This window comes from Danio rerio, chromosome 21 (genome assembly GCF_049306965.1).
Source record: "Danio rerio strain Tuebingen ecotype United States chromosome 21, GRCz12tu, whole genome shotgun sequence".
NCBI lineage: Eukaryota > Metazoa > Chordata > Actinopteri > Cypriniformes > Danionidae > Danio > Danio rerio.
Window position 1 is genome coordinate 41107148 of NC_133196.1, and position 18286 is coordinate 41125433.

The 18286-nt window shown below is 34.8% G+C and overlaps 1 protein-coding gene across 1 annotated transcript; it reads left to right on the top strand.

The window, feature by feature from the left end:
* Nucleotides 1–1185: 1185 nt before the first annotated feature.
* pgk1 (phosphoglycerate kinase 1) lies at nt 1186–17117 on the top strand. Its single transcript, NM_213387.1, is given in 10 exon segments — nt 1186–1315; nt 3096–3146; nt 4610–4765; nt 5376–5520; nt 8599–8702; nt 8813–8932; nt 10545–10659; nt 13856–14035; nt 14130–14307; nt 16395–17117. Coding segments are annotated over 10 exon segments (1254 nt in total). The 5' UTR covers nt 1186–1250; the 3' UTR covers nt 16535–17117.
* The last annotated feature ends 1169 nt before the right edge of the window (nt 17118–18286 follow it).

Genomic DNA, 18286 nt, shown 5'->3' on the forward strand with positions numbered 1-18286 from the left:
TAAACAAATAGTTTTAATAACTAATTTATAATAATTGATTTATTTTATCTTTGCCATGATGACTACATAATATTTGACTAGATATTTTTCTTAACCACGGTAAATAGGTTAACTAGGCATGTTAGGGTAATATGGCAAATAATTGTAAAACAATGGCTTGATCTATAGACTATCGGAAAAATAAAACTTAAAGGGGCTAATAAATTTGATCTTAAATGGGTTTTACAAAATCTAAAACTGCTTTTATTCTAGCTGAAATAAATAAAAATAAGACTTTCTCAAGAAGAAAAAATATGATCGGTCATACTGTGAAAATTTCCTTGCTCTGTTAAACATCATTTGGATTAGGGGGCTAATATCTCTGACTTCAATTGTATATATATATATATATATATATATATATATATATATATATATATATATATATATATAGTGGTTTTATTGGTACTTTTTGTACTAATAAACTAATTTTGAACATTTTATTGGTATATATTTTCATATATAACATGAAAAGAATCACAATTTTTTTTTAGCAAGGACTGGAACACAATTATGTATGAGGTTTATTTGACACCAAGAAAATCAAACATGGTTTGCTGGACATATATTGTCTAAAGGGACAGCGGCCACAAAGTGGAACCAGACCTTCGTCAACGGTGATGTGGAGGCCTGGATTGTAAAGAAAATGCAATCACTGGACCCACTTGTCCCATACATCCCGTATTGCTGCAAGTTTGTAATGCTTTCCTCTGCCTTATTTTTTTGACCCCAGAGAACACCAATGTGACAAAATCTGTTCAGGGCATTAAAATAATATGTAAATTTTATGTTTTCTAATTTTTCCATATAATATTAGGAAAAGTCATTCAATTTGAAGCAAAAAAACAATGTCAATTATATATGTACATACGTTTAACATTAAATTGGGTCGAATTGACCCCAAGGATAATAATAGGAAGGTTAATATTCTCTAGAAACATCTTGGAGTGATTGACAAATTTCTGATCTCAAGATAGGGGGCAGCAAGATTGCAACACGTTCTATCATCAACGTTCAACATCCTCTCAGCTGAGCATATTGATTGACAGCAAGTACATCCAATTGCCGCTTGTTATAGAACCGCATACTTCAATAAGCCCCGCCTACCATGTGTGCATCAGCATCAAGCTAAGGTCATTCTCATTCGGGAACTTACCCAGCACTGCACCACACCAGCCCGGGAGAGTTTTGAGGCACAAACCACAGGCAAAATGTCTCTTTCGAACAAACTTCATTTGGACAAGGTGGACGTGAAAGGAAAGCGGGTGATCATGAGGTAAGTCTGAATTGTCATTCGCGCATTCCGTTATATCTACCATTCACTAATCACAATGTTCGTGCTTTTCATTTAAGTTAACTTACGTCGTATGCCCTTTAACGTAATACAGGGATATAAAAGCCAGCTTGAATTGTTGGCGTCTCTCAAGGTTTATATAAATAAACGCCGTGATGTTCAGTCATTGATAACCGGAAGTGTATCTGTCACGCGTCACGTTTACGGGATTCCAGATACGTGCAGGATGGCAGATACACTAAATACACGTGCAAACTTTTAGTTAATACCCTTCTTATGTTGGTGTTTAACACATAAGTTACCTATAGATATATTTTTAAACATTTTTCGCCTTTGTTTTCTAGACGTTGTGTAAATGATCTGGTAAAATGACACCAGCTCAACTGCAAATGTCAAATGTTAGAGGGCCTAGGCAGTTTATTTTTTTATGCTTACCGACGACCAGTACGTTATACAACATCACATAATATTTTATAAAGTCTTTTAAACGTGTGCTAACGTGTTCATGCCAGTGTCATTCATGTTGTGGCGTGTACCAGTGTTAGTAATGTACATGAATCAAGACTGTATATATTATGTTCTTCTAATCTAAACGACATCCACTTAATAGTTGTTATAAATTACTTTTGGTATTCTGAGCACAGTCAAACAGGGTTTAGCCTTTGGCTGAAAGTCCATACTGGCATACAGTCCTGCCCCGCCCACTGTCTGACACTCTATTTAACATTTTTCACATTAATATACATAAATACCTGATTTAATGGCATTTTAGAGTAAGTAATGTTCGCCATTTTTTGAGGGTGTCACAATAAGTCATTCTAAATTTCGATCGCAACACGTGGATATAATTCGTTCTGCGTCCAAACTGAATATAGTCAGACATTTATATTTATAATATTTTACAAGCTGTAGCAGCATCATCATCTAGACCAGTGACTGTTTTTACACTGAAAGCATTCGAGTGCTGGATTGGGCTTTACAGTGTTACGTAATGCAATGTAGTCATGGAGACCATGTGAACGTGCAGCAGTGTGTGTGCACCATACAGAGGTTTTATTGGTTAATGGCAATTTACAATCTTTTTTATATAACAACAAAGCATAATATTTTATTAATCTTTAAATTTTAATTCAATTACAGATGCTCACTTTAAATAAGCATTTAAATATATAACAATCTAACAAATTAAAGTTAAAGAATATTTAATTTAATTTTCCTTCAGTCCTTTTATTAATCAGGGGTCGTCACAGCAAATGCCCTTTCAGCTGCAACCCAGTACTAGGAAACGTTCACACACGCATTCACAAACAAGTACTACAACCAGTTGAGTTTATTCAGTTCACCTATACTGATTGTCTTTAGTCTGTGGGGAAACCGGAGCACTTGGAAGAAACTCATGCTAACACGGGGAGAACATGCAAACTCAGTCCACACAGAAATGCCAACTGACCCAACGGGGACTCAAACCAGCTACCTTCTTTTTGTGAGGTGACAGTGCTACCCATTGTGTTGCCCTAAATTTAAATGATAAAATTATGTTTGGTGATATTATCGCCATAAATCACACGCATCGCACACCGTGTGTATTTTTATTAATTCATTTATTTAAGGATATAGAGCAGGGGATGATTTTCTTGTATCACTGCTAATATTTTATTTTATGAAATTTGAATGAGCAGTTTAATCCTCCAATTATATATGATGTGTAAATTTGTGCATCTAATCCAGTAGTAAATACCTGTTTTTTTTTTCTTTCCAATAGGGTGGACTTCAATGTCCCTATGAAGAACAATGTGATCACAAATAACCAGAGGTGAGATGGATACATTTCGTTTCTAAATTTCGACAAATTATATCTGGGTCCAAGACGAGACATCCCATGTTGGGATCTGCATGAATTGATATGCACAAAATGATTAAATATAAATGTTGGACACCTTAATGGAATTAAAATGAATGTACTTTGTTTCAAGTAATATTTGTTAGCATTACAACATCAACATTTGTGAAATAATATTCAGTTAGAATTCAAGGAAACAGAATTTTCAAAATGTAGAATTGTTAATATTGCTGATTTATTAAAATGTAAAAAATGATAAAGCGTCATACAAGTGATTGGGGTAAAAGAGATAAGAGATATTTATTAAATTTCCAAATATGAATTCTTATTTAAGGCTGCATTGTCATTTTTAGATTACCATTTTAGATGACTATTCTTTATTTATATTAATTAATTTATTTGTTTATTTAAATCTTTTCTAAAACATACAGTCAACGATATTTATCTTGAGAGAAGTATTTTTAAATGTGAATCCTTTAAAAGGAGTAGAATTTTATCAAAAGTGTTTTAGATCTGTATATTTTGTTTCATTTATTGTTATTGCTGTCTTTTTATTGTAGAAAAGTGTTATTTGTAAAGTTAGTCTTTTTCCTCTCTAAAGTCAAAATATTAAGTTAACTTTTATTTATTAGTTTGATCAATTCCAAGGGTTTACTTGAATTTAAATGGTGTGTGAATTATGAAATAATATTCAGTTAGAATTCAAGGAAACAGAATTTTTAAAATGTAGAATCGTTAATATTGCTGATTTATTAAAATGTAAAAAATGATAAAGCGTCATACAAGTGATTGGGTTAATGTTAATGGGTAAAAGAGATAAGAGATATTTATTAAATTTCCAAATATGAATTCTTATTTTAAGGCTGCATTGTCATTTTTAGATTACCATTTTAGATGACTATTCTTTATTTCTATTAATTAATTTGTTTATTTAAATCTTTTCTAAAACATACAGTCAACGATATTTATCTTGAGAGAAGTATTTTTAAATGTGAATCCTTCAAAAGGAGTAGAATTTTATTAAAAGTGTTTTAGATCTGTATATTTTGTTTCATTTATTGTTATTGCTGTCTTTTTATTGTAGAAAAGTGTTATTTGTAAAGTTAGTCTTTTTCCTCTCTAAAGTCAAAATATTAAGTTAACTTTTATTTATTAGTTTGATCAATTCCAAGGGTTTACTTGAATTTAAATGGTGTGTGAATTATTTTTTATGTACATTATGTGAAGAGGAATATGCTATTTATCAACTAGTGATGTTTTATTTTGTAAAGATTATACTTTTGCTTTTTGAGTTTTTAATGTAAAAAAACAAGAACTTAAAGTCTGAAGTCATGATTTTGCAAATACATTAAGCATTTGTCCCAAGTTTTTATAACATGCATGTGTTTTGACACTGTGCTACAGTATTTGTGACTAATTACTTATGCTCTCATTAGAATCAAGGCTGCAGTCCCATCTATCCAGCACTGTTTAGATAATTGTGCCAAAGCTGTGGTCCTGATGAGCCACTTGGGCCGGCCTGATGGAGTCCCTATGCCAGACAAATACTCTCTGGAGCCTGTGGCTGCAGAACTCAAGAACCTGCTGGGAAAGTAGGAGAGCTTAATGTAGACTTGCAAGCCTACACGTATTGCACCATCAGTTAAATAATGTACATCTGTTTGACTGCACTGATGTTGTATAGTTTTACTACATAAACATTAGAAAAGTGTAGTAGATTTTTTTTTCAGTGTGACATCTTAAAAGCAATGCATTTTTAAAGAGATGTTATGAAGGAATGACAACTTGCCTACCATTTACTTATTCTCAAGTAGTTCTAAACATGTTTTATTTCTGTTAAACTTCTTAATATTATGAAGAAATTGGGAAAACTATAGCCATTGACATCTATGGTAGGGAGAAACTATTGAAGGCAATGGCTGCTACCCTTCAACATTCTTCAAAATATCTGATTTTGAGGTTAACAAAAACAAGGGGTTGTTTGAGTAAATGAGAACAGAATATTCACTTTTTGGGGGGAGAAAATCTAATTGAATTATTTGTGGTCTTTATTGTATTTTATTTTTAATTGTTTTAGTCATGAAATTAGCTATTGTTACTGATATGGCATGAAAATCTGAAATGATTTGATGAGTAATTTTTGGTTGAGCTCTCCTTTTAAGCTTAGTGCACGTTTAACAACATTTTAAATTGCATTTCTAGAGACGTTCAGTTCCTAAAAGACTGTGTGGGTCCAGAAGTGGAGAAAGCCTGTGCAGACCCTCCTGCAGGATCTGTCATTCTGCTGGAGAATCTGCGCTTTCATGTGGCTGAGGAGGGCAAGGGCAAAGATGCATCGGGTAACAAGGTCAGTGCATCATTTAAAAAAAAATAAAAGAAAAAATAATATTTACTGCCCCTTAAGCGGTTATAAACTTTTAAAGTTTACTTTTTTTCTGTTGGATACAAAATCAGAATGTGAAGAAAGCTGAGAACTTAACCACTGATTTTTCCATCCGCTTGTTAAGTATAGAATACTTTTTGGGGTCCAAGCCGCTACTCCTTTGAATTGAGAAAATATTCTTTTATGACAACTTTTTTGTCATTTCACACATTAGTGTGAAATTTATGTAAAATCATGGTGTACATGAGAGTGGAACATTTGAAATGGATCAAAAAGGTTTTTCAATATTATCCGAAGACAATAATGAGTGTTGTTGAACAGTTTTAGGACAACTTTAATCAAAGATTTTGATCCACTTACTAATGCACTGCGTTTTGTACAGTGCAGAATGGATCCACACAGTCTGAAAATAAATCAGGAAGAAACTTTTTTTTTTTTTTACCCATTTAAACAAAATGGGTAACAATTTTAGAGTAACCAAGTTGAAAATAATCAAAGCATGTTTGTTGAGTGGAAGTAATATTACAGTTGTAGAAACACAAATATTGTTCAAGAGCTTTTGTAATCTATTGATAGATACAATTTGACAAACAGAAAAGAAAAATAGCATAATGAGGGAATTTCATAGTCTGAAAAATTATGCTTTTTAAATTCTATTTGCTGTAACGCTTAAAAAAGAAAAAGAATAGAAATTCTTTCAACACACTGTAACCATGTATTTCAATACATTCATTCTTCCAGCGCCACGGCTACATTACAGCTTCTCATTCAAAACATTTTATTTTTTTAATAGCGGGTAATAATCGCACCAAAACATATTAAAAGGTAAGTGAATAATTACAGCGCAAACTTTTCTGTAACCGTAGTAGTGCTGTGCGTCATTTGTTTAACCCTTTAAGGTTCTGTGCTGATTGACTGACTGACAGATGAAGTGATGCGTGAGGCCAGCAAACACGACGTAAAGCCGGATCACTTTACTTCAGGATGCATTAATATCACTCTGTAGGTCTATTAGAGACTCATAAATATTCCTAGCAAATCTAAAAAATGTTGGAGACATACTCGTTACATAAATGCACTAAATCGCACTTCAGCAGCGTTTATTTGAGAACGCACAAGAAGATCTGCGCGCTTTTGAAGCGGCTCATATATTTGAGGGGGCGAGCAAGAAGTTTTGTGCACGAGCAGAGGAAATCAGCGGGCAAGCAAAAAGATCTGCATGCTGTAGGCTATTACATAAATGTGATCTCGACTTCTAATACTGTGCTCACGACATTTGTCATTGAAATAATGGCACAGGTAGTTGGTAGATCTGTGTAAACAAGGCCTGCCGCCATAGCTGGAAAAAATCCAAGAGAAAACACTGCTGTAACATCACAATTTAATGACTAGGCGAATCCCATTAAGTGGTTATAATATAAAATACTCCTACTTTTGCATCAGGCTACATGTTATTATTTAATTTGTGTTTATCTAGACTGTCCTAATATATTACGAAATCAGCAAGTAGTGTACAATTTGTGTTATTTTTGTTTTGTCATTTTACAAATTAAAATATCGCTACAGTGCAACAAGTGCACGCTGCGACTGTTAAAGGGGACTGGCGGTGAGTGCATGCAGACATGCTGTACACAGCTGACCTTTTGACATTTGTATGAAGGCCATGTGTGATCAAGTGGCTTTTCTGGGCCTCAGAGCCCTGGCTGGAATGCATGCTGGGAAGGGCAGGAGACCTAGACTGAGGACTGAGAAAAGCAACCTGTTATTTGCTGCCAACAGACTGCAGTGAATGAGCACTTGGCATTTAGGCATCTGTGTAACCTTTCATTCACAGTAGTTCGAAAGTCATGAGCTCTGAAGACGGCAGTAGCGTAATCATAACTGTATGTAGGTTACTCTTGTTTCTGAGGTCTTACTGTAACTGGGCCTAAAATACTTTCGTAAGCTAAACCCCCTTTTTTGTATAAATAAAATGTTAATATTCCATCTGTTGGTTTACACATTAATTGCAGTATTCTTTGATTCGTCTGTGCTATAAAACAGCTAGAAAAAAAAAATGATCTGCACATTTTAAAATCAGCATGGCACGAGTGTTTTGATATGAATGCATACAAAAATTTGTAGCGTCTTAAGTTTGTGTTATTTGCATATACAATCGGCCTGTCTGCAGTTTTCCTTTAGACCAAAGTAAAAATCAACTTGAATATATATTCCTTTCCTTTGAGGAAAATGCCACCACACATGGTGCAAATCCTGGGACATACTAAGTTGACATCAGAGAGCCGTTTTTCTATTTACTTATTTTTTTTATTTTTATTTTTTGACTGAACTAACACTAAGCAGACGGCAGCTAATTGAAAGAACATCTCATGCAGGTGCGGAACGCATGATGCCTTCCCATACCAACAGGTGGCAGTATTTGTATCATTCCACGAATGGAAACCTATCCTGAATCTGTGCTACAAGCATACTAACAGCGTTTACTTGTCATTTTTACAGCACTTTTCACTTTTAGTCCATATTATTTAAATAAATATGACTGAGTACAATACTTTGCATTTCCTCTGGACATTTACTTGGTATTATCAAGCCAGTTTTTGTTCTTGTGCTGTGATTTGTAGCTGAACAGCCAAAAAGAGTATTCTCGCTTTCACTGACGCCCATTCTGATAAATTGGGTTAAACAAACTAGCCTAATAGACACTCACTGACGACTGACCATTGTCTTGCTGTGTCTTTACTATTACTCTTTGAACATTGTTTGTTTGTTTTAGCCAAAAGCATACATTGCATTGACGAGTGGCGTGATATTAGGGCAGACTTATTAAACTAAAAGCAAGTTCACATCAACACAAAAATTAAATGCGCAATGTTAAATTGTGTGAAATTTTTAATTCCGGGATTCTGCTGCTTCTGCTTAATCATATTTAAAAATCTAAGTGAATCTTTCTGAACATTCGTGTCTGTGTTAACATGCATTGTTTACATGTTATTTTTTAACTGCCTGAAAAAGAATGTAATTTTTTTTATTTTCTATTCCCAGACCAAAGCAAGTCAGGCAGAGATCGATGCTTTCCGAGCCTCCCTGTCCAAACTGGGTGACGTATACGTCAACGATGCTTTCGGAACTGCACATAGAGCTCACAGGTGCTCTAAACCTAAATAGAGAATCTATTTTTCTGTAATAGTCTTTAAAATGAAGTTTTCATTGTTTTTTTTTTTTTAATTTAAATGTGCTGTCTAATGCTTTGCTGCAGCTCTATGGTTGGAGTGAATCTCCCTCAGAAGGCTGCTGGTTTTCTGATGAAGAAAGAGCTGGACTACTTTGCCATGGCCCTTGAGAAACCACAGAGGCCTTTCTTGGCCATCCTCGGAGGGTGAGTGTTAACTGAGTGATCTGGTAGCTTATTTTAGTTTTTAAAAATATATATTTAGCTGCCTAGCTGACTCTTCGAAAGCCCTATCCCACTTCATTCTATCAAGCTTTTAGTGTCACCCATATCACTCCCCTATCAGTTGTTCATTCCGTAAGGAAATAATTTCAGGAAAAATAACATGCTGATTTTAAACAGAAGCAGACACAAAGGTGTGCATACAAGGGGAAATATTAAGGATTTGAGTGCAACATGAACTGGAAAACGAAATTGATAGATTGAAGCTGTAGTCTAGGAGAGTGATGGCAAGTCTGCATCATTTGAAAACAATTAAAATATTGCATATTAATTCCCTAACATGATTCAAATCTGTACACATGCTGACATCTCAAGTAAGACAACTCTAATACACCTATGAAATCTTAAAGATGAATACATTGTTGGCTCTCCAGGCTGAGCAGTTTAAACTTTTTCACATTGTCTTCAGTCCTCAGGTAATTCTCTGGTTATGTTTTCGTGTCAAATCTCCATACATTACTTTATGCTAAACTCCTTCCTGTCTTATAACTGAAAAGATTAGTTTGTTTTTGTTCTCGAGTCCTCAGCAAGTAATGTCACCATAGTCTTAATATTTAACGCCATACAAACATATCAGTTTTTTACACTTCTCTAGATTTCAGGAAAAGATTTTATATATATATATATATATATATATATATATATATATATATATATATATATATATATATATATATATATATATATATATATTGGCCAACCTTTCTGGGTACCTGTTGTCTGTTGCAGGTCCTAAACGAGCACATTTTCACATTTTTTCCCTGTTAATTGCTGGGGGATCGCCCAAATTGAAGAATTAAAAAAAATCTTTCAATTCATTTACACCTGTATTTGGTGTTGTGATTAAAATGCATTTCAGTAGCATATGTAAATGGGGTATAGAATGCACTTAAGGACCCTTTCAGAAAGCATCAATGGCAGCCCTGGAATAGATGGGTTTATCCTCTTATGCAACTGCAGGATGTGTGACAGTGTCCTTCCTGCTCTACTGTTATTTAAGCCTTGCTTCCTATATCTGGCTGCAGAAAGAATTAGATTAATTTTGGCATATTAGAGTTCTACCATTTTTAAATTTAGAGTCTTGTTGATGAATGTTGAAGTTTAGTTATAACTGTGCAGGGGGCAGTGGTGGAACTCACTAAAATCAGATCAGTGATGAACCCTTTCGATGCACATGGCTAGCTGAAGTCAGAGTCCAGGCTGTTGCACAACATGCACACATACTTTTTTCTCTCCCTCCTGATAACATCCACTCCTGCACATTCATTGGCCGTTCCTCATTTGCAGTGGTGGCTGAAACAGTTCATTTCTCAATAACAAAGTTCACTTAGTGAATTGATTAGTTTTGTAGTTCACAAACAGCTTTAAGCATATGTCTTCTTAATGTGTTCATTATAGTGCACTTCCTGCAAATTCTCAGAGTTGGAATTTTCTTTCTGTCGTTCCAAGATTTAAGTGAAAATATTATAATAACTTGAGATGTTGCATGAGTGATTTTGAAATGTTTTTGATTGATTTCTTTGCTTTGATTGTACAGGGCCAAGGTCAAAGATAAGATTCAGCTGATCAACAACATGTTGGACAAGGTGAATGAGATGATCATTGGTGGAGGAATGGCCTTTACCTTCCTCAAGGTTCTCAAGAACATGGAGGTGAGCGACAGAAGGCTTACAGGAAGATTAATATCATTTCATTGCTGAGCATCTTCAGAAGTAAATTTGCTACATACATTTTACACAGTTTTTAACCTCTGGGAGATGGTCAAGAAACCAGAAGTAGGTTCAATCAGCTTGGAGTTTGTTCAATATTGACACAAAGATGAGAGATGGCCCCTATTGTTCCTGTAGGTTTTCATTATTAATATTATTATTATTAAGTTTCTTTCCAAATGTGAGTCAATAGGAGCCATATGAACCGTAAGTAGGAAAATGATTAAGTTCGGCACAATTGTAGTGGTGGTCAAAAGAAGGTAACTGACCGAATTTGGAGTACTCTATAGTGCCACCAGCAGTCCAAACTTTCAACACTAAAACTGTTATAACCTTTTAGTCATTTGAGCTGGAAAAATAAAACTTGGTACAAAAGATTTCACTGATCATGCTGGTTCAAACCAACACTGTACATTAAAACTCCGCCCATTACAGTAGTGATCATTTTGAAAGTACAGTAATACATTTAGACGCTGCTTGTCTGTCAAAACTAAACCAATTTTTCCCAGATTTGGCTCGGGTAGTCTATGGACTGAGCCGCACAGAAATGACTGTATAGAATTTTTATATTAAAATTTTGTTCAAAAGTTATGGTATCTCAAAGTCGAAAAATTTAAAAAAGTAAAATATGATCTATCTGTACAAAAATCCATATGTAACAAGTAAACCAGAACTTTAAAGACAGTGCCACCCAGTGTTCAAGAGATATAACATTGTTAGTCAAAATAGTCAATTATTTTGAAAATGACATCCAATCCAAGAAATTTGGATTTCTTAATTTTTAATTGGGTCCTTGATTTATGCCGATTCCAATGACATATCATTTGTCTTTTTTTTTTTTTCTTTTTTTTTTTTAATCCCCTGTCAGGCAGTAAAAAAAAATGTCTCTACTCCTCCAACAAATCTTGTTAAATTTTTTTTTTTTAAATTGGCTACAAACGATGATTGGACTAAGACGCACAGAAATAATTTTTAATATTTGCTTCCATCCCTGAGACCTCTTTTTCAGAATTTGACCATGCAGTATGTTTGAAGCTCATCAGGCTCCACACTGTTTGAAGCTCATCAGGCTTCGCCTTGAATTTGAAGCTCATCAGGCTCCACACTCCATTTTAATTCTTACTTTCATATGTTAACTATACAAGTTAATAACAAAAAAATGTAACAAGTTTTAAATTGTGTGAATTACAATGTTTAAAAAAAAAAATTCTTTAAAAAATCCAAAATAAGCAAGAAGATTTGCATCAAGTCTTTGGGCCTGTAATCGCTGCAAGCAGCTACATTTACATTTTATTACTGTTGAAAATGATCATTTTAAAATGTATTGTGTAGATTTAAAAAAACAAAAAAGATTTTTAAAAAGTTTTAATAAATTAAGATTATGGAAACTTTGCAAAAAAGTCTGGCACTGAATGAAACTAATCAAAACCAAACAGCTTTTTTCGTCAACAGTGAAAACATCTCACCAACCTGAACCCACTGTGAAATTTGGAAAACAAAAGGCCCCGTTTCAGAAAGGAGGTTAAGTGAAAACTCAGAGAATGTAACCCTGAAATGAGAGAAACTTTGGGTTTTACGTTTCAAAATGACAAGTTTGTCGAATAACTCAAGCCCGTTTCTGAAAGATAGGCAACTTTAAATCCGAGTCTGATACCTTGTTAACTTATACTGTAAACTTAACCTGGTCAGGAGCAGGTTTTATTCATTAAACTCTGTTTCTGTTGGCCTCTCCTTCCCCTTTTTTTTTTTTTTTTTTTTTTTTTTTTTTTTTTTTTTTTTTAAGACGAAGCAGTATTACTCACCTTAGCCTTACTTTTCCACCCACCTTTTTTATGCACATTTTGGATATGTCAAGAGCGTCTGTTCTCCTCGTCTCATGGTTTAAACGTCACCACGCGTTCATTCATTGTGTGTCGGCATTGTCCTCTGAGGTGAAAGTCGTTTATTAATTAAAGAAAAGATTCCCATAGCTTCCACTGCAGTAAATTCTGTTTTTACTGTTGATATTCAACGTCAGTTAATCAAGGAAGTGACTGTTTTGTTCTCTATGGTTTGTTGGATGGAAATGCTTTTGCACATAAATTTAATTTAGCATTTTTGGATTGAAAACGTAGCTACATTGCAGTCACACAAAGAACAAAATCCTGTACGTGAATGGCTCAATCTTTTAAAATTAATAATAAACGGTTTATATTCAAAATGTCATATCACTCTACCACCTGATCAATAATAAGGTAAACACACAAGTGACCTTTAAAATCTATTAAACTTAATTTTAGAAATTTTTATCCTAAACTGGCCGTGTATAAAAAGTGAGAACCTTAAATTAATCATTTCCACTAAACATTAAGCTAAGGTTATATGCATTCTTGTTTTGTCAAATTTGTTGTAGAAACTATGCAGTATTTAAATACTTTAAACTTATGCATTAACTTGAGCAGCTATGTTTTCCAATGCTTTTCTCATTTGCTATAACTTTGCATGAGCACATCAGCATTTCATTCTCCAGTTGAATTTGATCTTTTTTCAGATGTTGTCATAGTGACTCGTAATATCTGCGCTCTATTGATAGTTGATTGACCTAACTCAGATCAGCTCTTCTGAAAACGAAAACTCTTAAGTTTTTAATCTCTTAGTAAGTCGACTCAGAGTTCAAGTTAAACTGAGTTTGAACCTCCTTACTGAAACAGGCCCAAAGTCTTATTAGCCGTTTGATGTGGAGTTTCAAGTAGTTTAAACATTTTTGGATGAATAAATAAATTGTCGAATACCCAATCAAAACATGGAAAGGAGTTCAAAATTTGAATATTAAGTTGCAAAGAGGCTGTCAAACTGGTCTACTCTAAGTGGCCGGTTTGTTTGACAATGAAATGAAACTAAATGTCTGCACAACAAACTTTCAAAATAACAATTGGTATAAATTTAGTACTTGAAGTTAACTTATTTTTAGAGAATATCTTGATTGTTCCATGTTCAGATGGCTCAATTGAGAAGTTTTCTTCAATTACAGTAATTGGACATTCTTTTTTGCAATTGAAAGTTTAGGTCATTTAAAGGTTGTATATTTGTAAAAATATCTGCTCCGTTTCATAACCCATTTATAATGTATAGTTTAAAAATCATGTATTTTTGTGCTCAGATCGGCACTTCCCTGTTTGATGAAGAGGGTTCCACAATTGTGAAAGACCTCATGGCCAAAGCAGAAAAGAACGGTGTAAAGATCACACTTCCAGTCGACTTTATCACTGCAGACAAATTCGATGAGAAGGCAACAACAGGCACCGCAACGGTAGCAGAAGGTATTCCTGCTGGCTGGATGGTAAGAAAGACCAATGCTCTATTATTTGAAGCACATAGATCTTGTCTTCCTGTGAGCAGTTATCAGAAGAAATTATTCTGGTCTTCACATGCAGGGTCTAGACTGTGGTCCTGAGAGCTCAAAGCTCTATGCAGAGGCTGTGGCCAGAGCCAAGCAGATTGTGTGGAACGGACCCGTTGGCGTGTTCGAGTGGGACAACTTTGCTCATGGAACCAAGAACATGATGGACAAAGTTGTAGAAGCGACCAAAAATGGCTGCATCACCATTATCGGTGAGAATTTAGTTTTATTAATTGTGGCAGGTTATTTGGATGCACGAGTCTAAATGTTAACAATACATTAAAAATATATATATACTTCTATTAGGTCTTTTTTTTTTTTAATTCTATGGACAAATCCAATCTGTTCTGAGCAACTTTCAAAATCAGAAATGTATTCGATATCTGGACATCTGACCTACGTTCAAATACATTTATCGTGTCCAAATATCATGTATTAAATGCATTTGTTTAAGTTGAGATTACATTAAAAAAAAATGCTAATTTCAAAACTTTCACAGGACAGGACCTTTTAATCCTTTCAATCCACAACAGTATTTAATTTAACCATGTTGGCAAGAAATCATGGTGCCACCTGAGGTGAATTGTGTAAATAATTGTAATTTTCATTGGAATTTTAGAAGGGAAAAAAATTGTTCAAGCGGTCCTTTTAAAAACTGAAACTGCCTTGTGCATCAGGCCTGAGTGGTGAACACACCAGAATAAACAGGATATGGATGCAACCAAGAATTTTCAAATCAGCGAAACGGCGAATACCGTGTTTTGGTACACTTTCTTTTACTTAAAAACAAACATAAATTCTTAGAAGTGCTTGAAATAAATTTTCATTAATTTGTTAATAGGTTTATTATAAAAATTGTCAAATACTTGATAAAAAAAATCTTAAATTGCTAGGTTGGGACTGGAAAGGCATCCGCTGAGTGAAATTTTATTCAGAGCGAACTCGCACTATGTACAGTTGCCTTGAACCGGGCCCAAGCACGCTTGTCCCCTCTCCTGTCTCCCCCGACGCCCCGCACTCGCATAACATTCGGGCCTGAGCACGCTTGCGTCATTGATGTTGTGCTGTTCAGCAAGCCCTCTCGCTCAGCATAGTGGAGATTTCTTTAGTTATATCGTTTAAGTTGTTTGAAATGCAGTGACACACAGTCAAATATTTCGCCGAACAGATCAGCCACTTTTGACGCTCCTAAACAACCATAAAGTACTCGTGCTGCAAGAATTAGGAGGTTTGCTGAAGGTGCAACTCTGTCTGTAAGAATAATTCATTAATCCATATGAAAATATGGATTAATCCCTTAATCCCTTAAAAGTCACGGCTCGCTTTAAGTTTCGGGCTTAGGCGCGTTTTGCTCTCACACACAAGCGTACCGCACCAAAGCCCAAGTGAGCGCTCAGAGCATTCACACTTCTCAGATGATTTAGGAAACTGGCCTGGGCATGGTTAGGATAGCATAATGTTAGTAGCCCCTCACACTATGTTATTTCGATTTCGCTTTTACAATGTAGATTGTCAAAGCAGCTTTACATAGAAGTTCTAGTAAATTGAAACCTGTATCAGTCCGGTTTTCAGAGTTAAAGTTCAGTTTAGTGTGGTTTAAATTCTACTGCTGAAAGTCCAAAAACTGAAGAGCAAATCAATCTATGCACAGCTCTACAAGTGCCAAACCAAGCAAAGAACAAAATAAAAAAGATAAATACTTAAAAATCTTAAATTGAAATGTATGAATGCATGGTGATTAGCAGAAGCACTGTGGCCTCATAACAAGAAAGTCACTGGTTCAAGTCCTGGCTGGGCCAGTTGGCATTTCTGTGTGGAGTTTGCATGTTCTCCTCGTGTTAGCGTGGTTTTCTTCTGGGTGCAAATGTAAAACATAAGCTGGAATAGTTGGTGGTTCATTCCACTGTGCTGACCCCTGATGCATAAGAGACTAAGCCGAAGTAGAATGAAGGAAATTTTGTACAATAACACTGACAAATAATACACATTTTAATTATTATTTCAGAATATTTCAATATTACCAGTATTGAATTAAACGTGTTGTTTTTTGATCATGGCTGTTTAAAACTGTCCTTTTTTTAAAAATAACTTTAACATAAATATTCATTGTATGTGACATGTTAAGTACAGTAAAGCGAGAACTCTTGAATTACACTTGCATTTACTTTAACTTCATCTACGTTTGTTCAGTTTGACAAAAAAGAATTTAACAATGCCTGAGCTATTGGCATCCGTTAAATTCCATTTTAGTTGCCACCATAACAGTATAACAATTGGCTTTTGTTTCTTTCAATTTCAGGTGGGGGAGACACAGCTACCTGCTGTGCCAAGTGGGACACTGAGGACAAGGTCAGCCATGTGAGCACAGGGGGCGGAGCCAGTCTGGAGCTGCTGGAGGGTAAAGTGCTGCCCGGTGTCGATGCCCTCAGTAACGTATAAGTGCTTTAAGGCTCTTCTGCCAGAGGTTGAGTGATCGTCTCCCAAGAAGCTGTCATCCTTACTTAGCGCTTTGTTCAGCACTTCTGTCACCTCTTGGGGATGCAAATGACAACTACTCCACTCTCTATGAACGGCCAACAGTACATGCTAGACTCTGACCCATACTCTTTCAGTTTGCTTTTCTTCTGTCAAATTACTTTAAGAAGTTTCCATCGGCAAATGGCTGACGTTGGCAGCAATTAGTTGTGATGGCTCTATTTGAGAGATGGGTCGTTTGTTTTACCGGAGTAAGTGTTAATGTGTGTCCCACTGTAGTCTGAATGTGCGCTTTCGGTGTAAACGGTTGTGTTGTAATTCTAAAGTTTATTACCTGATATTTGTGGCCTTCCCACAGATGTTGAGTTGTTGTTGTAATACTGTAGACACTTTCCTCCCCATAATGCACTTGTCATCCTCGACCTGCAGCTTGTGAGATAGATGTTTCGCACTGGAATTTTAATGAGGGGCTAATGTTAGACCCAGACCACCTGTCGTAAAGTAAAAACTAAAATAATAATAATTAAAATACATATTATAAAAACTGTCTTTGCTTCAGAGTCATGGTTTTATTTCTGCACACAGTTGTGTTAATGCAGGGTTTTTCAAAGTCTAAGACAGTGGGCCTCCCTTTTGACACAACTTATCCATTGCCCCGACCCCTCCCCTCCCAAACACACACACACACACGCGCACATATATATATATATATATATATATATATATATATATATATATATATATATATATATATATATATATATATATATATATATAAACACAGACAGATGTCAGACTATTAACTCAATTTTATCATCATTTGCATGAAAGTGCAATTATTTACAGAGTAATAACAAGTATTTTAATATAACGTTTTTAAAACTAGGATGATGGTTCAATATGAATAGAACAGATCCAAGAACTGTCCATCCCAGTCAAAACAGTCGAAGTTTAGCGGGTCTCATGCTGTCATTAGCCAAAATATCTTGACAAACCACATATAAAGATCATGGTTCGGGGAGGCCCGCCTCACACTTTGAAAACCCCTGTGTTAAGGTATTGGCTGTTTTGGACTGGCAAGATCTTCTATCATTAACCGTTTCTGCATTAATTTAGTATGTTCATGTTTGTACCATTGAGAGCCCAGCTCAAACAAATATTTATTTTATTACAGTACTTACCATTTAATTATCACAGGTTTACATAATATTCTGAGTTCATTTACTGTCCTTGAAAGAGATGGTCCACCTATTAAAAAAAAAAAAACTTTACTCTTTACTCACTTCTAAGTGGGTTTAAACCTTTGACTAAATGATCAATATTAGATGTCAAAGGTTATTGATTTCCAAAGTGTGGGAAAACAATGCTGTGGAAGTCCATTTTGTTTCTGATTTCCAACATTTTTCAAGAAGAAAAAATAGTTAAGAAAAAGAATAGTTTTCTGACAAGTGTTGTGTTCTCGTGCAGTGTGTTGTGACTGACTAAACACTGAGTTAAACCATAGCCAATTAAGACAGAGTCGCAGTAAGATCATTTACTGTCACTCTTCTTAATAGCATTTATGGTGAAAACTGCAATAAAATAATAAAACAGTTCTCAGAAATCGTGTTTTGACAGGTATTTGCACTTGCATAACATAAACAGACTACAATTCTTGTAGTAGTAATAACACTAGCAAATAAACCCATAAAACGTTGTATTTTTTACAAACTAATC